Below are 23730 nucleotides of genomic sequence, written 5' to 3'. Positions count from 1 at the left end.
TTATTTAAACCATTTTTACTTGCATAGGTCATTAAATAAAAAGACAACACAATCATCCTCCATCAATATAGTATTTCTTTAAAAGAAAGCAACCAAAAAGACAAGGCCTCCAAATTAATAATGTGATCTATAGGTCTGGCAAACTTTTTAGAGCATGATTAGGTGTAGACCCCTTCATGAAAATTCATTCATACTTTCGTTCATTGAGTGCAAATGGAAAGTATATTTTGCCCACGCCACAACAATAGAAAAACACTACTTCAAGTCTTCAACGACGACTTACTACTCAAACTTTTTTCTTGATTTAACCAATCTCATTATGCACCAAAACATGCAAATAGTCTGTCACAGTATTCACACATACTTATTATACTCTTAACTTTGATGCACCCATTTTAATACCTCTAAGTTGGTATATCAAAGTCAAGTTAGTGGTCAACGGTCAAGAGGTCAACCACTAAAGGATATGTCTAAAACAAGGACGGAATGCTGGCGATATGTCCATTACATTAGACAACTTTCAACAGTCATTTTTGTTTTTTATAACGGTTATGTCCAGAGCAACATGCATTCATCTCGATTAATTCACAAAATATCTCCTATCTCCCACATATATATTGGGTAACCCTACCTACTTAAGATTAGACAGACAATAACAACTCATTTAGTGTCTGTTTCCACTGGATTTTAATGGGGTACTTGGTTGTCAAGATTGTCATTTCAACTAACCACTCTACATCACCCCACCCCTGGGAGTGACTATCAGTTAGTGGTGGCAAAAATGGTTCAAAGAAAACAATTAACCACCCATATTATCCACTGAAAAATGGATTGGATAATGAACTTTTTAAAAACGGGTCAAATATGGATAAGAACCATATTATCCATTTAGAAAACGGATAACCAATGAGTCTAAATTTTACATTTGTAAAGCCTCAAATTGGGGTTCCTCAAGTTAGGGAGACTAAGAATTCTCCCAAAAGTGATCATATAAGCAAGAAGTCATGGATAATATGGTTACCCATATTATCCGCCGGTTAACCCTTTTTATCCGTATTAAATATGGGTCGGGTCGGATAATTTATCCGTTTTTTCATTACCCGTTTTCGACCCGAACCATATTCGACCCGATCCGCCCATTTGTCACTCCTAATAGCAGTCAATTAATTGACAGACCTCTGAGCTAACAAAGAGGTGAAATACTTCTGAATGATACAGACAGCCTTTTTCATAGGATTTAACAGCTTGAATGCAGAACAAGGCACAGGAAAAGATGACACTCCTTAACATTTCCTTTTCAAATCGCCTGCTGTATCAAACCCACGCAATGAATTTCTTTGATCTAAGAGCCCAATATGGCTTCGCGGTAACGATTTCCAAAATGAATGGGAACAATAAGGGCTAAAAAGAAAAGGAAGCACACCTCTTTAAGCACCTCATAAAATTCTGTGCAATCCAATGTTCAAATCAGAAGATATAGAAATGAGGAGCGGGAGAGTGTGGTGCCAAACAGCTTTGAAGACTCGCTTATGATGAGCTCTAATGGACTGGGAAGGTTTGTGAGAATTGTACCGTATATCAAATATGTGAATGTCAGGATCAACAGAGCCAGATGAAATGTACAAACCATCAGGTGACCAAGCCTGATTTATAAGAGCCGAGTGCGAGTCACTGCTTTCTTGTTTCCACCCAAAGGAATGAATCTCAGCTTGCCTCGACCTAAAATCAAACAAGCGAAGCTGTTTCTCTAAGGTCCTGCATGTGAAGATGCAGTCATTGGACCAGAAAAAGCATAACAAGAATATATCAGCCTAAGTAACATATTCCTGCTTCAATCGTATCTACTTTAAGATAATAATTCAATCAGACTTGTGACATAATAAGAAAATAGTTCAAGATATAAAACAGGCTTTACACTACAACAACTAAGCGTCAATCCCAAACTAATCGAGGTTGGCTATGTGAATCCTCAATATCCATTTCACTCATTTTGGATCCGTTTTATTCCATAACATAAAATTTTTAAGAGAAATTAGGGGCTTCCTATATTATATTAATATAAGAGGTTCTCTACATTTTCTACTAACATACCAACCAATAAGAAAAAACCAAAAAATTCTTGCCAAACACCTAACCGAACGTAAGTGTACCAGTAAAAATAAACCCTAATATATGGATCTTTCACTTCTATCATTTTTATCCTTGGAAAAAATTTGCATGGAGTCTAAGACACTGTAGCTTTTTTCCTGACAACACTATTCCACGTAGTTTTAAGTCTAGGTCATCACCTTTTACAACCTTTAATCATCATAGTGTCACACGGACTAGTGTATTTGAAAGTCGGCATAGCCAAAATCAATTTCAAGGGACCTTCACTTATTTTATCCTCTATGTGTGCTATTTGTACCTTCTACCAAATGTGGTAAATTGTGATCTTGTCAAGAGGGTGTTTGGATTGGCTTATAAAAAGTAGTTTTTAAGCTAAAAGCCAAAAGCCATAAGTTGGTAATACCTAACCTTTTGGCTTTTGGCTTATTTTTGTACTTTTTTATGCCTAAAAGTAAGTGCTTTTAAGCACTTTTTATCATTGTCAAACACCACACAAACTAAAAAAGTGCTTAAAAGCCAATAAGCACTTAAAATAAGCCAATCCAAACACCCTCCAAATTTCGTATGACTACCCCTCCATTTTAAAATCTGTATTTTCGGAACACTCATTTTGTGAATATGTTGGGTCATTAGAGGTCCAACACTCCATCAGATATAAACACTACTCGTCTCACAACCGCTCTATAAAACTCGCCTTTAAGGCTTTCACTCTAGTAGTTATTTTCCAATTACATCAAGATCCTGTAGCACTCCTCCAATTTAGTCATATTTTAAGTATGTGTTAATATCTTCATCTAGCATGCTATTCTCCTGAACACCAAGTCTAGATACTGAATTGTTCACATTTAGGTACCACAATAATGTTAATAAAAGAAATTTATCAAAATACTTTTTAGATGAACCCCAGATCTCTTCCTTTTAGGAGGAATGACTTCATAGGATTCCAAAAACAAATTTTATGGATCCATATCAAATTCTAGATTCTACATTGTTCAGGTTGCTCCTCTTCTTCTTCTTCTTCTTCCTCCTCACAGGTATAATAGTTCTTAAACATAATTAAAGTAGAACACATCATTTTCCGATGCATTACCAAAGAAAAACCGAAACATTATCATATAAATCTAAATGTATCAAAAACAATATAGTAGAAATCCACTTTACTCAAACACTATTGCACATAGCACATTTTGACAAAGAAAGGAAGGGGTAAAAATACCAAAGAATCACAACACATTGGGTGCTTTGGAGGAAAAGGGAATGGGAAATAGCAAGAAAAATTATTACTAATGTAAAAGAAATATCTACATAATAAAATATGCACATAATGGAACAAAGACATATGCACATAATGATCATAGAATGACCATAATGGTAACTTACCCTGTCTGAACCATAAAAAGGTTCAAATCATGTGGATTAGGCAGGACACTCATGCATTTGCTTTCTAGTTGATGTTTGTATTCTATTCTCTGAGCTGGTAAATCAAATCCTAATATACGTTTATCGGCACCAGCAGACATCACAACTTTCTTATGCTGCAAACCGGCAACTCCCATTACAGCAGAAGAATGCTCTTTAGGCAACACTTTAGGCTTCCATGAATTTTCTCCATCTTTATTGGTCCACAAGACAACTGCATGATCATTACCACCAGTAACAAAACAGTCCTCTTCCCATGGCATGAACGTTATGCTGTTAATGATCCCTTTGACATGAGGTTTCTCCTCCAAGAAATTTACTCGCGTATTCTGTTAATATACCAGGATATGAGATCAGAGCAGAGAAAAAATCCAAGAGAGTCCTTTGACACAATAGAGTATGCAAGACATACTATCAAGTGCTACATAACCAAGCACCAATAGAATGTATGATAATTGTGATAGTGACAGAGACAAGAACAACAATGCACCTATAAATCATAGACTTTAGTTTAGGCTGGAGGAGCGGCATATGATATCAGGTTTACCTGATGGGCTTCCATTGGTTTTTAATCTTCCGTGGAGGGAGGAGAATTCAGATATTTTTTATGTACTTGAATACTTGACAAAAGACACATTGCATCCCTTTTTGGATGTTTACTTTATGACTACAGTCTAAAAATAAAACCACGCTGCTGCCTCTGACTCTTTAAAAAATGTTTTATAGCAAAATCATGAGAGAGAGAGAGAGAGAGAGAGAGAGATTCATAGATCCCTGAACCGTATACTCCACAGTTTTTTCCTAAAATTATAGACCGTGATTTACCCCGTATTCCTGCTACAAACCTCGTCCATCATAAGGCCAAACAGGTCAGCCTAAAAATCAAACCATGCACGCATGTTTCTTCAGTCATGCAGATTTTAGAGTGAAATGGTCTGTCATATAATTTCATCAAGAAATTTCCTAAAAATACCTCTTTTCCCTTGTTAAGATTCAAGATTGAAATTTGTGAATCCCCACCATCAGCGCTGTACACAGAAAAGAGACTAGTGCCTTTCGGATGCCATGCTACGTCTTCTGGCCATCTTCTACCCTCGCGCGAAATGCAATCTGTGCTACTGACAAGATTAGCACTTGACCTGATTACCAAAGTGACAGACCATCAAAATACAAGCATTTGGTGATGCGCGGGGAAAACAATTGACATCTAAAGTTATTGCCTAGAAAGTGGGTCTCGCAAAGGAAAATGATACAGATGCAGCTCTAGAATTTGAATGCTAAAGTTTTGACATACCCCATGTCCTGCACCTGCCACAAGTTGACAACCCCATCCAGTGCACTGCATGTTAAGCAACTCTGAGTTAGCCTTTCTAAGCAAATACAAAGAATTCGAGACTGATTTGTTTCATTCGATGCTGAAAGGTTGAAAACTGTATGAGAAAGACTGAGAAACATGAGTAACAGGTCGTTCTCAAAAGAAGCAAGTACAGTGCAGCATTACATCAAGGAAACCAGTGTTTTAAAAGCGAAAAGCAAGAAGGTCCATGAGGCTTGTTTAAGCAAAAAGCGAGAAGCGACGTTGCATGCTTCTTTGAAGTTAAGCGTTAAAAAAATACCAAACACCAATGAATTTAGTACCACAATGATCAAATTGCAATTTGAAATAAGTAGTTTTAGTATCCTATATACAAAAATGTCGACATTAATCCAACTCCTCCAAGTTGAGATTCAGAAAACCGACCGCTTCCCATCCGGATTACTTTGCTGTCATAGTTTGAAGCACACATTCTATGAAGCACTTGGTTTCACTCATGAAGCGATAGCTCTTCGCTTCGTATCACTTTAAGTGACAAATCCATGGCTTTTAATAGCACTGAAGGAAACAACTTATCAAATCATTACTTAGGCAAAGTAAACTTATTATCATCTAATATGACCAATTGCAGTGTGCAATTTAGGAACTCGAATTTTGCTCGGGTACGAACTGTTATGTCGAGGAAGAGGTAAACCAGAAAATAAAGAAGATAAAGAACACTAAATTTTAACGTGGAAAACCCTTCAAATCAAAGGTAAAAACCACGGGATCACAAAGATCCAAAAAAGCTCCACTATAACAATAAGGGGGTGACAAAAATTCTCCAAATTGGCTACATAACAAGTGCCAAATATAGAGCAACAACTAATCAATTGAAGAAAGAGTATAATCCACAAAAACGAAGTTGCTGTTCGAGGCTCGAAATCAGATGCTACGAGCCTCCAAATCCGATCTCCACCGTTCAAATTCAAGACCAAGATGTTACGAACACTCAGTCAAAATTTCAGCCCGATCCAACGGTTAACGAATCGAAAAACGTGATTTGAATGTTGGCTGGTCGGAATAAAAATCTGCAACAAAACAAATATTTTTCTTCTCTCTTCTCTCTTGACGAAAGCTCTCTCAAAAACCACTCTTATGTGCTTAAGTCTTTCAAAGACTTGTATCAATGAGCATAGAATAATTCTCCAAGGTTGTCTTATTTATAGATCATGAGTGGTGCTTTCTCTTAAAGCCAAAACCAACTCTAAATAGGAACAAAAACCGAATCCAATTCCGAATAGGAATGGAAACCAAAAAAAAAATAGGATTAGGCCATTAGGCCTTTGGCTGGACAACATGGGCATGGGCCTAACAAACTCCCCCTCCAGCCAAGGGGCCAAATGAGTCTTCAAGTAGAAGAACTATTGACAGGCTTCATGCCTGCCAATTTCCTACAAAATTCATGTTTATCTGCAACCACCGCCTTTGTCAGCATATCCGAAGGATTTTCATCCGTGTGTATCTTCTCAACCTCAAATAATTTCTCTTCCACGGTCATTCTTATCCAATGATACTTTTTATTTATATGTTTGGTCTTAGAATGAAAAGTGAAGTGCTTGATGAGACAGATAGCACTCTGATTATCACAAAATAAGATGTACTTTGGCTGCTCAAAGCCAAGATCATTAATAAACTCCTTCATCCATAATAGTTCTTTGGCACCTTCTGTGACAGTAATATATTCGGCTTCTGTGGTGGATAGAGCTATGCACTTCCGTAGTCTAGATTGCCAAGAAACAGCTTCAAATCTGCAGTACCTTTCAAATACCTTAATATCCATTTTACTGCATCCCAATGTTCTTTTCCAGGATTAGAAAGGAATCTACTAACAGTACCAACGGCATGTGCAATATCTGGTCTAGTGCAAACCATAGCATACATCAAGCTACCAACAGCAAAAGAGTAAGGAATACGAGACATCTCCTTTTTCTCTTCATCAGTAGATGGAGTCTGACTAATACTCAATTTGAAGTGTTTAGCAAGAGGAGTGCTAATCACTTTTGCATCTGTCATATTGAACCTCTTAAGTATCTTCTCAATGTATTGCTTTTGGGACAGAAATAACTCTTTTCTATCTCTGTGTCGGTAGATTTGAATGCCTAAGATTTTCTTTGCTGGCCCCAAGTCTTTCATCACAAACAATTTGCTCAACTGCTTCTTAAGGACTGCAATTCTGGATTTATTCTTGCCAACAATAAGCATGTCATCCATATAAAGCAATAAAATAATAAAATCATCATCAGAGAACTTCTGGAAGAATACACAATGGTCTAAAGAAGTTTTCTTGTACCCTTGTTCTTCTATGACAGATTTAAACTTCAAATACTATTGCCTTGGAGCTTGTTTCAATCCATACAGGCTCTTTTTCAATTTGCAGACACAATTTTCTTTTCCCTTAGTTACAAAACCCTCCGGTTGCTCCATATAAATCTCCTCATCTAAATCATCATGAAGAAAAGCAGTCTTGACATTCATCTGCTCAACCTCTAAATCTAGACTTGCAGCTAAGCCTAGAACCACACGAATAGAAGACATCTTTACAACAAGGGAGAAAATTTCATCAAAGTCAACTCCCTTCTTCTGGCCAAAACCTTTAACAACTAACCTCGCCTTGTACCTAGGTGTAGAGGTATGGTTATCTTGCTTTATTCTGAATATCCATTTTTTAAATAAAGCTCTCTTACCTTTCGGCAATTTCACTAACTCATATGTGTCATTCTCATAAAGCGACTTCATCTCATCTTCCATCGCTTCGATCCACTGATCTTTGTGAGTATCTTGCATGGCTTCATCATAATTCTCAAGTTCTCCCATGTCAGTTAAAAGTACATACTCATCAGGATTATAGCGCATGGATTTTTGCTTCTCCCTTGTAGATCTTCTAAGAGAGGTTTCAGGAGCATTCGAAGTAGTTACCTGTGCAGGAATTGATTGCTGATCAACCATAACTTCATCAACTGGAGCATCCATAACATCTACACCATGATGAACATTTTGATCTTGATCACTATCTCCATCATTGTCTTGGGTTCTTTCATGTGCAATAGGTGCCTTAGCAATTGAAACTAGATCAATATCAACTAAGCTCTCATTACTCTGAGAATCTATCTTCTCAGCTTTGTCAATATCTTCAATAGTTTGGTCTTCAAAGAATATTGCATCACGACTTCTAATAAGTTTATTGTCAACTGGATCATAAAAACGATACTCAAACTCATCTTGACCATAACCGATAAAGATGCACTGCTTAGTTTTGACATCCAGTTTTGATCTCTCATCTTTAGGAACATGCACACAAGCTTTACACCCAAAAACTCTCAGGTGATCATAAGAAACATCTTTGGCAAACCAAACTCTGTCTAGGACATCACCATCCAAAGCAACAGCAGGAGACAAATTGATAACATAGGCAATAGTGTTAAGTGCTTCCGCCCAAAATGTATTTGGAAGTTTAGTCTCTGAAAGTAAGCATCTAACTCTCTCAACTAGAGTTCTATTCATCCTCTCTGCCAAACCATTCAATTGAGGTGTCTTGGGCGGAGTTTTCTCATGACGAATTCCTTTTTCCTTGCAATAGTTATCAAAGGGACCACAATATTCACCACCATTGTTAGTGCGAATACATTTTAATTTCTTCCCCGTCTGTCTCTCAGCTAAGGCCTGAAATTCCTTAAACACGCTAAGTGTTTGATCTTTAGATTTCAAAGAATACACCCAGAGCTTACGAGAATAATCATCAATGAAGGTCACAAAGTAAAGTGCACCACCTTTTGACTTTACTTTAAAAGGACCACACAAATCAGAGTGTACTAGTTCCAATAAATCGGGCTTTCTTGAGGGAGGATGACTATGAAAGGAAACCCTTTTCTGTTTGCCAGCTAAACAATGGATACACCTTTTCAGCTTTGCTTGTTTCACTCCAGAAAGCAAACTTTTCTTAGTCAAACACGTAATCCCCCTATCGCTTATATGACTCAATCTTCTATGCCACAATTCTGATAAAGTATCACCTTCCACCATATTTATTGAGTCATTAAAAATAGAGCCCTGTGTCACATATAAATAACCAAACTTGACTCCGCGAGCCACTACTAACGAGTCCTTAGTGAGCTTCCATTGGCTATTAAAGAGGGCATTATGGTAACCTTCATCGTCTAATCTTCCTGCGGAGATCAAATTGAAGGGAAAGTCTGGAGCATGCTTGACATCTTGAAGAACTAACATTGAACCATTATTAGTTTTCAAACAAACTGTGTCAACACCAAACACTTTAACTTCACTGGCATTGCCCATTTTAACACTCCAGAATAGATGAGAAAAAATCTTTTCTTGGTGTGACATGTGAGGTAGCTCCAGAATCTACTATCCAGCTAGTCTCATGGGATACCAAATTGATGTCGTTTTCATCATAAGCAAAAATAAGGTCATCTCGAACAATAGCAGCAACATTGTTCTCGTTATTTTCAGTTTTCTTTCCTTCTCTAGAGTCTTGATTCAACTTGTGACAAAACCTTTTGATGTGTCCTTTCTTGCCACAGTGGTTGCATGTAATATTATAGTATTTGGACCTTGACTTACTTCTACTTTTACCTCTATTCCTTGAGCCTCTTGTTCTATCTCTCCCCCGGTCTTCTGTAACCAAGATATCTGCTTGTGAGGACGAACCCTGAGATTTTCTCCTTACTTCCTCGTTCAACACACCACTCTTGGCATATTCCATGGTCACCTTACCTCCAAAAGCTGAATTTGTCAAAGAAACACGAAGAGTTTCCCAAGAGTCTGGCAGAGTATTAAGAAGCCAAAGTCCTTGTATCTCATCATCAAAATTAACTCCCATTATTGATCAAGGACGCCCTGAAAATCATTTATGTGATCAAGGATAGGGTCGTCTTCCTTGTATTTAAAGGTCATCAATTGGTTTAGCAGAAACAATGTGTTGTTCCCGGTTTTGAAGCATAAAAAGTTTCTAGCTTTTCCCACAATGATCTCGCATGTATCTCGTTCACAATATGGTTGCGAACATTATCTTCAACCCATTGTCGTATATATCCACATACTTGTTGGTGCTCGATATCCCAATCTTCATCGGATATACTCTCAGGTTTATGAGCTGAAAAAACGGGTAGATGCATCTTCTTCACGAACAACAAGTCTTTCATCTTGCTTCTCCAAACATTATAATTTCTCCCATTTAAACATACCATCTTGTTCATATTCGCCTCAATTCCGTAACAACCCGGATTAATAACCTGGCTCTGATACCACTGTTATGCCGAGGAAGAGGCAAACCCAAAAATAAAGAAGATAAAGAACACTAAATTTTAATGTGGAAAACCCTTCAAACCGAAGGTAAAAACCACGGGATCACAAAGATCCAAAAAAGCTCCACTATCACAATAAGAGGGTTACAAAAATTCTCCAAATTGGCTACACAACAAATGCCAAATACGGAGCAACAATAGCAACAAAAGCAACAACTAATCAATTGAAGAAAGAGTATAATACACAAAAACGAAGTTGTTGTTCGAGGCTCAAAATCAGATGCTACGAGCCTCCAAATCCGATCTCCACCGTTCAAATTCAAGACCAAGATGTTACGAACAGTCAGTCAAAATTTCAGCCCGATCCAACGGTTAACGAATCGAAAACATGATTTGAATCGTTGGCTGGTCGGAATAAAAATCTGCAGCAAAACAAATATTTTTCTTCTCTCTTCTCTCTTGACGAAAGCTCTCTCAAAAACCACTCTTATGTGCTTAAGTCTTTCAAAGACTTGTATCAATGAGCATAGAATAATTCTCCAATGTTGTCCTATTTATAGATCATGAGTGGTGCTTTCTCTTAAAGCCAAAACCAACTCCAAATAGGAACAAAAACCGAATCCAATTCCGAATAGGAATGGAAACCAAAAGAGAATAGGATTAGGTCATTGGGCCTTTGGCTGGACAACGTGGGCATGTGCCCAACACGAACATCTTCAGATCGGCCACAATCATGTGGCGTTACTGTAGGATCTCTAAACTAGATTAAAGTCATGACATACATGATGAAGTTGGTGGAGCCATGACAAACATGACTAACTGTAGAAGGGAAAGGGACAAGCAATTTCTACAGTTAGTCCACCCATAATTCATCTATAAATCTAGAAGCAATGAATGAAATACACAACCACAATTGTCATTCACACAGAGGGCGTACCTACCTGCTCGCAAAAAGTTGATCATTCGTAGGGCACAAGACAATAGTTCTCATCTTTCGCTTGTGTTGACTAGGTATGAAATTGCACGTCTGACAATGGATCTTGCTTGCTGAAGAGGAGCTACCTATCAACGGAATCAACTCTTCACGCTCTTTCTGTTCTATACCCACAAAGAGAAGATGAGAAACAAGCTCGTCAAATGGTAATTTTCATACGAAAAAAAGCATTTGCATATTATATCAGAGTGCATGTTACACATACTAGTATTGACAGATCAAAGCTAAGGAATAAATTATTACCAAACTTCCTTTTTGTTCCTTTAGGTTGAATCTCAGCAGCTACAACGTCAGGAGGGGTTTCCACAATATTATCTGCTTTTGACCTTGCAATGCGAGTGTTACGAAAATTAAATCCTGATCCTCCAGCACACAAATCAGATCCACATAGGACAGGACTAGGTTCTACCATCTTCAAAGGCTGAGAAACCTTTGGTCTCACGTCAGGAATGATAAGTAATGGTTTTGCCGTGGGCAGCTTCGCGGAATTATCATTGTTTTTCTGAAAAGGGCTTGCTATTTTTTTATCAAGTGCTGAAGATTTTCTAGCTGTGATGTTGTCTTTGTCAGGTTGAGGCTTACACTCAGAGAGGCTTTCAGAAGAATCATCACTTATCTGAATAGGACTGACGGATCTTATTTTAGCTTTCACCGGATCCAGGTCATTCCCATGAAAGCTTGTGGATGTTGCCACATTGACCCGAGCCCGGAGGCTAGCAAGTTTCTGTTGTGACTCCTCTAAATTCCTCTCTGCTTGATCAAGCTGGAAATCTCATTCCAAAGAAGGGGGAAAATGGAAAATATTAGTTATGGTCCCAAAGTAAGAGAAAGACTCCGAAGTAAAATGAACATTATTTCAATTACATATTAAAGTAGATAATAAATCCTCCGCCAGGTAATAGCCAACATTCAACAGCCATCCCTTTGCGAGTAAAATGATTGTAAGGTAAGTTCACAGATGTGTATGAAACTTGATAGATACACAATCATCCCTATGGAATTTTATAGATATATAATTTTTAAGACAAAAGGATTCTGTTGCACTACACTAAGTTTAACTCAAAGCTGGATCTGTTGCCACAAGCAAAGATTTGAAGCTTATCACTCATAAAATTGGACATTCAAGTATCCTCCTTTTGCCAGGGAATCAGAAATATATGGAGTATCCTTGGCATAGAGAAAACTTGCAAATCTAAGAATGGGAAGAAAGAACAAGATATACAATTGACATTCATGTAGAAGCATTAGAAACATAAACAGCTAAACAGCCAGCTCATATTCCAATTGAAGACCCTGAATGTCATAATTTGAATAGAACGCGCATTAAGCCACATGACAATATCTCCATGTCATCTATTTGAACAATGAGAAGACCATGGAGAAAGTATAGTAGAGTTTTTAGGTTCCTCAAGGCACCCATCTTCACTAGACCACTTGTTATTGAGAGAGAGACAATGAACTACAAACATGTAAAATTGATCCCAAAAAGGAAAAGAAGGAAAAAAAAAACGTAAAAAATACGGTAATTAGCTTTTTTCTGACTATATTGGTCCTTGACAGAAATGGTCTGACTTTGGTCGATCCAGATATAGCCGCATTGCATAGATATCACCAAGATTGATGGTAAGACTTGCAAGTCTATCGAAGCTATGCTACTTATTGGTTATCAAAAAATGGACCCCCCCCCCAATTTGGGGCTACGCATACACCCTAAGATAAGACGGTTCCCGCCGTCAAGTCGAGAATAGAGCTAACTGCATAATAAAAAAACAATTACTAGTCTGAATCCTGAACCTGGTTTACTCTTTAAAGAAGCAGTACTTCTTCCAATTTCATACATCAAATTGTGTATATAAAGAAGAAGATCAAGTCAGGAGGCCCTTTAACAGAGGCTTCAGTCATCCTTAGAATCTCGGGGCAGCCCAAATGACATAAAGAAAGGATACTTATTTCCAAGTGGTTCAAGTAGTTCAGTGGACTGAAAATCCTAGTGTGGTTTGAATCCACATCTACTTCACAACTCTAATAGTCCATACCAGCAGCTTGTGTCATTCCTGCTGAAGCATATATTCCAGGTTTTCTTAAAAGCAAATCCTCATTAAGATGACCACGATTTTATGGTAACAAATCCAAAAACACCTATGGGCCAACAGTAGCTTTTACTCATTTTTTCCCCTTGTTGACTTGAACCCCGAACCTCATGGGGAGGGTCCTCTCCATTGAGACTATAATTTTATCAAAAATGTTTTTTTTGTGACTGCTGGTGTCCGAGTATTCCATCTAATTCCCACTAGGACATGAATTTGGCGAACTCTACCCACCAAGACTTAGGCAAATGGGAAGAAATCACTTGTTCAAGAATGTTATAGTAGGGTAAACATCTTTCATACATGTACATACATATATATGCGTGCACACACAAAACTGGGAAGCCCCTAAAATACATAGACATTGAAGTTAATTATTCTTTAAAAAGAAAAGAAAAAAAAACATCAAAGAAAAAGAAATTTGAAGGCTTTCGGGACAAAGCAATGATTTTCAATTTTGGAGATCCAAATCCACGACGGAAGATATAAATGGACTTGTGAGTAGATAGCAGCTTTCTTTACATTCGGTTAATATTTTTAAAGAACGTTAACCGCAAAACTCCTAGGGATCAACAGTGGTTTTCATTATTCAAACAAAAAAAGGGGGGAAATTAAAGACCGTCCCGCACCAATCCCGGTCCCCTCCCAACAATAAACGAAGTTGACAACTTTAAGACTTTACAATTTCAGCCATTAAAGCTTAAAAAGACATTTAATGAAAGGTTTGTATGGGTCCCAACGAAGAGAACCTGAGAAGTGTAATAAGAGATGCGTTTGCGAAGATTTTCAACATCTTTAGTACGTTGTTCAATGAGAGACAACAGTACTTCTTCTTGCTCCCTTCTTATCTCCTCTGCTATAACCTTTGGTTCTTCTTCCACCATTTTTCTCCTCCCCACAGTCTTGCACCGCTTCCACTAAATTCAATTTTCAAGAATACCCGCTCTCTCTCTCTGTATTTAGGTTAAAATCCTGTACTACCCGAATTAAAGTAAATAACCACAGTTTACCGCTTAGTTAAACAGTTAAAGGATTACTATAAATTATATACTAGGTAAGTTTTATATTTATCTCTAATTTTTAAAACTTCATTGAATTTCGGTAATCCAAGAATGATCTTAAAACTTCTATAATTCCATTTTCTGCTACTTTTATTCAATATTCTATTAGAAATTAGAATTTGTTTATGTACTTCTCTACAATATTCTACAGCTTTTCGTGTTTATACATTTTCCATCATAATATAATTATTTTTAGTTACTCCTTTGTGCCAAGTTACGTAGAACTATTCGAATTTCAAGAGCCAATTTTTTAAATTCTGACTGTGGATTCGAACATAAAAAATTTATGTTTTTTTATTAAAAAATTGTATATTTTAATAAAATATTTTAAGTCATAATAATTAATAATATATAAAAAGTATATAAAATACGATCAAACAAAAACTTATTTATCTCTCAAAGTGCAAACAATAAATATACAAATTGGAACATGGGGAGTAATATTCTATTTTATTGCATAAAATAAGAGAGTGCGGTCCGCGGTGAGGAAAATTTTACTGGTCCTACTTCGAAAGCTCATATATTTTAATCTACAAGAAATTTTAGGATGATTCAAAAACGAAAGTTGTAGCTCTTCGTCTCTAGTTTTCAGAAAGGTAAAGAAATCACAATTTGGACATCTCTAGTGAAAATTATGGCCAAAATACTAACGTCTGTCACTGCAATCAAAACCTGTGCGGTCACAGTCGTTTTTGCGAGGACCGCACTGGTTTTGTGCCGACCGCAATCGTTTTTGTGCGGTCCGCAGAGGTGTAAATCCGGAGGTGCCCTATAAATACGAGGTTTTGGGTTTTTATTTCATATTTTGACCTAGAGAGCTCGAATTTTGGCGATTTTTCGAAGGTTTTTCAAGAAATTCATCGGGGTAAGTGATTCTAACTCAGATTTGGCTAGAGTACATGAATACATCATTGAATTCATCATTTAATTCGTGATTTGGGATGTAATTTGGGAAGAAAACTTGTGAAATATTTCAAAAATATAAAATGATGATTTGAAGGATCAAATGGTATCGGAATTGGATAATTTTGGTATGGTTAGACTCGTGAGGGTATAAAGATTCTGAAAATGTAAATTTTACCTGATTCCGAGATATGGGCCCGAGGGGCATTTTGGTCATTTTACATAATTTCGCGTATTAGCTTAGAATTTAATTATAGAATCAGTTACTTGAAGTATAATTTACATTATGCAATTTAATTGAATAGATTTTGATCATTTGGAGTCGAATACTCGGGGCAAAGACGTGGTGTTGGGTTGATTTTGAGCCGGTTCGAGGTAAGTGGCTTGTCTAACCTTGTGTGGGGGACCTTCCTCTTAGGATTGGTATATTTGGTAATTGAAATGCCTTGTACGTAAGGTGCCGAGTGCGTACTTGTGCTAATTGTTGGAAATCCGATTTTCTTAAGTAATTACTAGTATGTTTCCTTTCCTGTTTCTATTTCTCGCACTATTAAGCATGTTGTTAGCTTAGGAAAGCATGTCTAAATGACTTAATTTGCTTTATTTGATTTAACCTGCCTTACTTGAATTCTGTGCAGCATGCTAGGCTAGAATCACTTGTTGCTTTAATATGAAATTTTGTCATTTTTGGATATCTTCCTGTTGTTGTTGTGTATTTATTTTGGGACTACGGATGTGGGATTCCGGTAGCGCCCCCTTGTCTGTTTACTTTGGGACTGCGGGTTAGATTCCCGGTAGATCTCCCTACACAGTTATATGGAACTACGGGAATACACCCAGTAAATTCCCCCAGTACTGGATATTTACATTTGGGACTACGAATCGGGATTCCGGTAGATCCCCTCGCATTATGAGTTGGACTACGGGACGGTATCCCAGGAAATCCATTGATATTTATATTTGGGACCACAGGACGGTATCCTAGAAGGCGCCCGGTTGTTATCTCTGTGTTGAGCTGTATTTCTTTTCGTAGCTTGTTTTGTCTTTGATCTAGTTGTTGTTGTTCTGTCAATTCTACATTATTTCTTACCGTTGCACTTATTTATACTGTTTTATTCCATATTGTTAACTCTCGTATTAATTTTTTTCCTCAGTAGGGCTCTGACCTTCCTCGTCACTACCCAATCGATGTTAGACTTGGTACTTACTGAGTACCGTTGTAGTGTACTCATGCCTTTTCTGCGCATGTTTTTCATGTGCAGATCCAAGTACCGTCGTTGATCAGACCTACTATCGTACTCCGAGGTACCGCGTTTGTAACTTAAGGATTTTCGGGTATTACATAGTAGTACTTAAGGATTTTCGGGTCTTACATAGTAGTACTTAAGGATTTTCGGGTCTTACATAGTAGTGTATGCCAAACGGCATATTTGTATACTGTTACTATTATATTTCTATTTTAAATCGTCTCCTTCCCCAAGTTTTAATTTTCTTCCACAAATTAGACTTACCTAATCATAGAAATTAATACCATCACAATTATGCAAATTCTTTATGTTGAATTTGATATCTGTGATTTTTTTTCTTTTGAGAATCCCAACTCATTTCGGGCATATTATTAACGAAAATGGGGCATATTATTGAATTTGCATCAGTAGGTGCCTGTTGCAAATTGATATCTGTATAGTATATCTTCAACATCGTCAGTCAAGTTTTAGCACTGATTAGATGGTGCAAGTCTGCAACAACATCAGGCACATTTTGGGCTATCAATTTACATAAGGCCCAATAGGTTTAGCACCGTTAAAGCAGCTACAAGTCTGCAATACGCAATTCATGTAAGGGCCCAAAATCTTAAAATATGAATTGGGTAGGGGCCGCGCGAACGCAGGCCCCCTCTGCCACAAATTATGACGTAGGCTCGGCCACTTGGGCCGACCTTAGGCGGGCGCCCTTCCAAAGTGCAATGGAAGTCACCAACCTAGGCCATGGGCATTCATGACCACCCATTGACCCCGTCCAGGTAAGTATGTTTGACGTTGTTCCCTCATGTCATTTTATACCACTCCATCTCTTTGTCTCCCTTTACCTCAGCCGATGTGGGACTACACTAATACCTAAGTTTTCCATTTTTCTGCCCATGCTACAATTTTGTGCGTAGCTGAATAGAGATGCCCCATTTTCATTTTCACGAACCATAAGCGTTGTAAAAATAAAAAAAGCCAACTAACAAAGAACATCATATGCTTGAATCTACCTGTTTAACATGTCCCTAACATAAGATAATTTTTACAAATGTTGCATCAACGAGAGAAAAAGATCCCTGAAAAAGACCCAAAAGACCCCTAAAATTAGGGGTGTACAAACCGAACCGGAAAAATGCACCAAACCGAAAAGTCAAACCAAAACGATTAAAAACCCTGACTAGGTTTGGTTTGATTTGGTTTGGTATTGAATAAAAAAATACGAACCAAACCGACATATAAATATATAATTTTTATATATACTTTTAAGATTTTATATAGAATTTTCTTTAAAAAAAATATCTAGAAATATTTGGGATTACCATGCGGGATATAATATTTAATAGTATATGAAGTGCTCCATATTTATTAACCTTAAATAATGGTTGTATGATCATTTTCTCATCAAGTGTTATTGAAATGCGTCAATCTCTTTATTCTTCCATATTCATATCATATGTTAAGATCTACTAAATTGTTATATCTTTTTTGAATGTGAAGTGATAATTATTATTTAGTTATCATATTAATTTTTATGTTTAATTATTAAATTCGGTTAACCTTGAAAGTGTACATCAATGAAACATTATTGTCAGGCGACTATAAAAATAACTATTATGTGTTACTAAGAAAATTCTCTCATAAAAATATTTTAATAGATAATATGTTTGTTAATTTTTTATATTTTTACTAAACATATATTACTTATAAAAAACTTAACAAAGTAAGATTGAAATAATATTTAAGTAATAAAAAATTCGAAAAACCGGAAAATCCGACAAAACCAAACCAATCCAAATCGATATAGTTGGTTTGATTTGATTTTGATAAAAACCGAACCAACCCGGTCCATGTGCACCCCTACCTAAAAGAGACCCCTTGTGTATGAATTTTCTTACGGCTCTCTTAACTTTTTAATTTCATATCACTTGTCTCAACCAACATTTGAACTCTATTATCAACATTTAATACTCAAAATTTCATTTAAACATTTCAATATAACTTTTGGCATACCAATCACGCTTTATTAGGTAAACTTCATTATTTAGTGGCAGCAGTCAATAGACAATAGCTGGTGAGTAACAGTTACTTGGAAATTCTAGTAACCCACGGCAGAAGGTCAATATACCTGCCTTAAACGATTCGGCAATAAATAGAGCACCAGTATTGGGTCGAATAAAGGATTACAGTCCCCTTCTCAGAAATGGCAACTTCTTGAATAAGAGAATCAAACAAGGCTGTAAGTTTTGAGGAAATATTTTTGAGACACAAGTCATAACACATTGATCCAACAAGGGCATCTACAATAAGGTAACACAGATATACTTTAAGAAATCTGTCCAATTAATGGGTATTGTCTCTTAGGAAATCCAGTGCTTGAACAAGAAAGACTTTAAAATTCAATCCCCAAAGAAAGAATTCAGGCCTTTGTTTGGAAATCAATCACCAAATCAACTTGGTAAATCTCTTGAAACTAGTAATCTCTCCCACAATAATAGGCAATAGACAAATTTCCACCAATAGACCATCCCCAAAGATCTTTATACTGTCCCCTTTTGTGCAATGTTATCTCACCCTAATTGACCTCTGAAACAAAACTCAATGACATTAGGCTCAACAGAGATGAATGAGAACACCACATCTTTAGCTGACTTGGTTGATGGACAGCAAAAACCAACTGAAGACACAGATGACAAAAGTAAAACACCAAGACACTCGCGATGGACCAGACAAGAAACACTTGTTCTCATAGAAGGAAAGAAGATTGCAGAGGAAAGAACTCATAGGGGGCGTAAATCCAGTTCTGTGTTCGGTTCAGACAAGCCGGAACCCAAATGGAATTCGGTCTCCTCTTACTGCAGACAACATGGAGCAAACAGAGGACCTGTTCAATGCAGAAAACGATGGAGCAACATGATCAGTGACTTCAGGAAAATTAAAGCATGGGAGTCACAAACAAATGGAAGCAGCGAATCTTATTGGATTATGAGTAATGATCTAAGGCGAGAGAGAAAGCTACCAGGTTTTTTTGACAGAGAAGTCTATGATGTCTTGGATGGGAAGGAATTCACAGCAGAAGCATACCAACTAGCTCTGGTAACCATAACTACAGATGATAAAGTTGAGTATGGGATAGAAACAGCAGAAGAAGAGGAAGAGGAGGACGAGCAGGAGAACACAGAGGCTGAAGCAGTTTCTCATACAGATGGATATATCATGGCAGATGATGTTCTGTTTCCAGCCATGGAGGAAATTGGAAGCAACCCACTGAAGGAAGGGATTGCCAAACATAAGAAAGCTAAGTCCATTCCCTCTCCCACGCCTATATCAGGTAAATTAAAGTGTCCTTCAAAACTTGCTTTGCTCTCAAGCAGAACTTCAGCACACGAGTTAGTTAACTTTTTACATCAGAACTGATCTGAGATTGTTGGACACAACTTTCATGATGATAATTCCCCTGTTATTATATCATGGTTAGCACAATTTTTTCGTAATTTAGCACAATTCTGGATTTATAATGTTGGAGGAACTATTTTATTCTGTAGAACTATATTTATATCCTATTTATATTGTTGGAGGTACTAATTCTATCCTGGTGGCATAAATATTTTCTTGCAACTACAATCCATCAGAAAGTAAGCCCTTCACAAGCATACAACTCTATGAATTTCCTACCAAACAGAGCATTATCAAAATTAACACATTTAATATGAGATTTGGTTCATGCTACCACTGTCCATCCCATCTATAACCAATAATAACCAACAATTCAAAGCTTGAAGCAGCCTCGTCTTTCCTAGCACATACTTGTTATCACACAGACTTCTGTGCCAACTCTTTTTTCTTGCTTGGTTTGTGACAGACAAAGTACATTTTGCAATTTCACAAATATTCTGTTAAAATTTAACCATAACTCCAGTAAGCTAGACAGGATGAGTGGTACAAGTAAATGACCAGAAACTTAAATAAATAAATAAAAATAGATGGATCATTTTTCAGATGACTCTAATTTAATAGCACATTTCAAAGTGCCACCATTTAACTTAAGTTATCCATAACAACTTTAGTTAAATGCTATACCGTAAAGATTTTAACAGTAAAGTACATTCCTCTGTATTGCTCTCAGGTACAGCTGAAGGTGAACAGCCTGGATCAGATTTCTGGAAAAGCTCCATTTTTAAGGACGGAGTGAAGAGAAAAAGACAATCACCAGATGGTTGTATTGCTACTAGTCTGGGATATAAACTGCTGAAAACTTTGGAGCAAAACACCAACATGCTTCATGCACAACTTGATGCTCAAATCGACAACCATCAACTGGACAGGGAGCAGCAGAAGGAACACACTGATAGCTTAATTGCTGCTCTTAACAAGGTTGCTGATGCACTAGCAAGAGTTGCTGATAAGATGTGATGGACAAAGACAGCCTTTAAGATAATGACAATTTAATAGTAGGTTTTGATTATTTATAGATTATCAAGGTTCTTGACAGTGATTATGAAAGTATGGTTTCCGGTTACTTAGTGATCTTCAAAACTTATTGACAACCATAAGATCTCATTTACACCTGCCTTCGACTATGAATGACGGTCTCTTCTGTGATGAATTTAACCTAGCATCAATTGGACATAGGAAGGCAAACACTTAGCAAGATAACTGAGAATTTACAGGTTCAACCTCATCTCCAAAATGGATTACTTGATAGTAAATTCTACCCCCTCTTCTCCAATTTTTATGACATTATCTCCATCTTTAGCCTGAATGTTTAACACCATTCCACTAATAATATTATCTTACAGTTTACACGGCTTTAAGAAATCAAATTCATTTAACTGTTCAATTCTCAACTTTGATGTAATCTGTTATCTCTTGAACTAATTTTAAACTGTTATTTTATATTTTCTTTTACTGCCGCTAACTGTTCAAAATATTATCTTGATGTTTCCAATGCACATGGAATGAAATATAGAAGCTTAAAAAAAGGAAGGATAGGATTTCACAACAATCAAGCATTATTTGAGGAAAAAATGTAGCAGAGCTGCTGGCAGAGAACCACAAAAGTTAGAAACGAGAAGGAATGAATCAAAGCAACCAAATGATGACTAACATTTACATTTCATGATCTATTAATAATATCAACAAAAATTTTCCAAGTCAGAAGCAGAATTTTGATACATTATAAACTATTATACAAGTTAGAAAACGGAGGAGTGAGATAACACATTCATGATAAACACTCAACGAACTTCCTAATCTCTAACCAGCGGCAAAGAAACATGGCCAAACAAATGAGATCTCACTTGCCTTTCAATCCTAAGCAGGGACAGCCTCAATAAGCTTTGCAAAGTAAAATTGTGTGGCAATCAGGCCTCTCTTCCTTATCTTCCACCCAGCTTTTTGCAGTGCCCGCTCCACATCAGCCTCTGCATGTAGATATGCTCGTGTAGCCTTTGAAGGTCCAGGGAACAACTCTCCGATTCTTTTTAACAAATCATAATAGAATGTCTTTGGGGCGAAGCTCAGGATCAAACGATTCTCAGCCAATGACGCAAGATGAGCAATCATACCATCAGCCTTACTTTGTGGGTAATGTATCATAACATCTAAGCAGACCACAGTGTCATACTTCCCATCCAAACTCTCCAAGTCCTTCACTTCAAATTTTGGCATTACTGGTGCCGGGGACTGGTCATCCTTAGCCTTGAATAACTCCTCTTGCGCCTTCATTAAAGATTAAGAAGTATAACTCAGTTCTCAACTCCACAAAAGCCATAATCCTAGTACCAATTACACTTCTAAAACAAGTTTCTTTCTTAAAGATGAACCAAAGCTCGTCATATAATCTAAGATATACTCCAAAGTCCAAAGGATAATATAAAAGCTGCTGGTGAAAAGAAAAGGTACGAGCTAAGACATTGCATTTCCCACGCTGTAATTTAGTTTGTCCAAGCTAAGAGAAGAATACATAAAATTCTTCTTCCACAACTACAAAAAATGTGATGCAAAGCATAGGCAGATTCAACTCGTTGGACCTTCAACTTTAAACTATACTCCTTTGCTTCAATTTATGTATCTTACCTTCCTTTTTAGTTTGTTTCATAATGAATGTCACTTTCTATATTTAGTAACTCTTTAATTTCAACATCTCACATTGCATGCTTAAGACCACAAGATTCAAAGGGCATTTTGGTACATTTATATACATCTTTGGTTTAATCACAAGATTCAAAAGTTTCCCTAAACTTGGTGCCCAAACAATTCTCTTGTTAATCCAATTTCCCTGTCCAGACAAACTAAGACATAAAATGAACGGAGGATATATGTGAAACTATTGTTGGTAAAAACTAAAAAGTATTTTAAAAGGATCACCTGTTTTTGGGCTTCAGCGACCATGGAAGCTGAAATATCACTAGCTGATACAACAGCACCTTCTTTAGCTAGCGGAATGGATAAACAACCGGTCCCACAACCAGCGTCGCAGACAGTAACTCCCTGAAGAGACCCCTCTTCAGTCAACATTTTCATCACATTCTCAACAGTTTTAGAATGGCCCAGTCTTATGTCCAACTGCACTTTGTTCACATCATCCGTGTCGCCATATATCTTCTTCCACCTCTGAAACCCATTGTTGTTGAAATACTCTCTGACTACCTCCTTGTCACCGCCGCCGACCTCCTCCGCCTGCAGCTGCCGCCGGCGCTCGGGGTCGGCGAGCGAAAGGATAGCTGCAAGTGCTGCCACGGAACCACCACCGAGTACGGCGAGAGTCGTTCCGTCCAACGGACCGGTGACCGCCGAGATGTCGGTGGCAGTAGAGAGTGGCGGAATGGCGCAGACGGAGAAGTTCCGGCGGTTGGGTTTAGTGCTTTTAGGATGGATTTGAGAGTTAGGATTTAAGGCGAAGTTAACAGGAGAGAATAGTGGCGAAGAGAAAGCCATAATAAGTGGGAGTGAGCAAAATTTCCTCCTGCTGGGAAGGCAGAGGAAGCTGAGTCAAGAAGATGAAAGGCAGTTGACGATAGTGTGTAATCCGCGGGATAAGGATATCGTTCGTTGCCATTCCTTCGCGCTGGGTCCCACTGTCAGCATATTTAACTTCGAAAACTGAAGTAATTTATACTTACGCCTAAAGATTAATATAGTGAAAGTAGTAATAATAATTAGGGGTGTTCAAAAAAATCCGAAAAATCGAACTAAATCGAAAACTAAGCTAAATCGACCAAAAAAATTAATATTTTTTGGTTTGGTTTGGTTTTGGTTTTAAAATTTAAAAATCGATCAAATTTGGTTTGGTT

General features: G+C 37.2%; 3 protein-coding genes and 1 non-coding gene across 8 annotated transcripts; 1 reads left to right on the top strand and 3 right to left on the bottom strand.

The window, feature by feature from the left end:
* Positions 1-1184: 1184 nt before the first annotated feature.
* On the bottom strand, positions 1185-14196 carry LOC104229622 (uncharacterized). Of its 2 annotated transcripts, XM_070168663.1 has the most exons (7): positions 13977-14196; positions 11384-11903; positions 11088-11244; positions 4823-4867; positions 4502-4667; positions 3490-3857; positions 1185-1755 (listed from the first exon to the last, which is right to left on the bottom strand). In XM_070168663.1, the coding sequence occupies exons 1-7, from the start codon at positions 14109-14111 to the stop codon at positions 1437-1439; spliced, it is 1710 nt and encodes a 569-aa protein (XP_070024764.1). In that variant the 5' UTR covers positions 14112-14196; the 3' UTR covers positions 1185-1436. The 2 variants fall into 2 exon arrangements, with proteins under 2 accessions (XP_070024764.1, XP_070024765.1); XM_070168664.1 differs by lacking the exon at positions 4823-4867.
* Positions 14197-17061: 2865 nt separating this feature from the next.
* Positions 17062-17222, bottom strand: LOC138888835 (U1 spliceosomal RNA). Its single transcript, XR_011406414.1, has one exon. It is a non-coding gene; the product is annotated as a U1 spliceosomal RNA (small nuclear RNA).
* Positions 17223-18721: 1499 nt separating this feature from the next.
* Positions 18722-23493, bottom strand: LOC104223503 (magnesium protoporphyrin IX methyltransferase, chloroplastic). Of its 4 annotated transcripts, none has more exons than XM_009774958.2 (3): positions 22805-23457; positions 21740-22156; positions 18722-19319 (listed from the first exon to the last, which is right to left on the bottom strand). In XM_009774958.2, the coding sequence occupies exons 1-2, from the start codon at positions 23372-23374 to the stop codon at positions 21749-21751; spliced, it is 978 nt and encodes a 325-aa protein (XP_009773260.1). In that variant the 5' UTR covers positions 23375-23457; the 3' UTR covers positions 18722-19319; positions 21740-21748. The 4 variants fall into 4 exon arrangements, with proteins under 4 accessions (XP_009773260.1, XP_009773259.1, XP_009773261.1 ...); XM_009774957.2 differs by lacking the exon at positions 18722-19319 and adding an exon at positions 20308-20834 and having other exon boundaries at positions 22805-23493; XM_009774959.2 differs by lacking the exon at positions 18722-19319 and adding an exon at positions 20308-20813.
* Positions 19058-20848, top strand: LOC104223504 (trihelix transcription factor ASR3-like). The gene is made up of 2 exons (XM_009774960.1): positions 19058-19766; positions 20562-20848. The coding sequence occupies exons 1-2, from the start codon at positions 19058-19060 to the stop codon at positions 20846-20848; spliced, it is 996 nt and encodes a 331-aa protein (XP_009773262.1).
* Positions 23494-23730: the final 237 nt, after the last annotated feature.

Source organism: Nicotiana sylvestris, chromosome 3, assembly GCF_000393655.2.
Source record: "Nicotiana sylvestris chromosome 3, ASM39365v2, whole genome shotgun sequence".
Classification (NCBI taxonomy): domain Eukaryota; kingdom Viridiplantae; phylum Streptophyta; class Magnoliopsida; order Solanales; family Solanaceae; genus Nicotiana; species Nicotiana sylvestris.
This window is presented reverse-complemented; position numbering and strand designations above follow the sequence as displayed.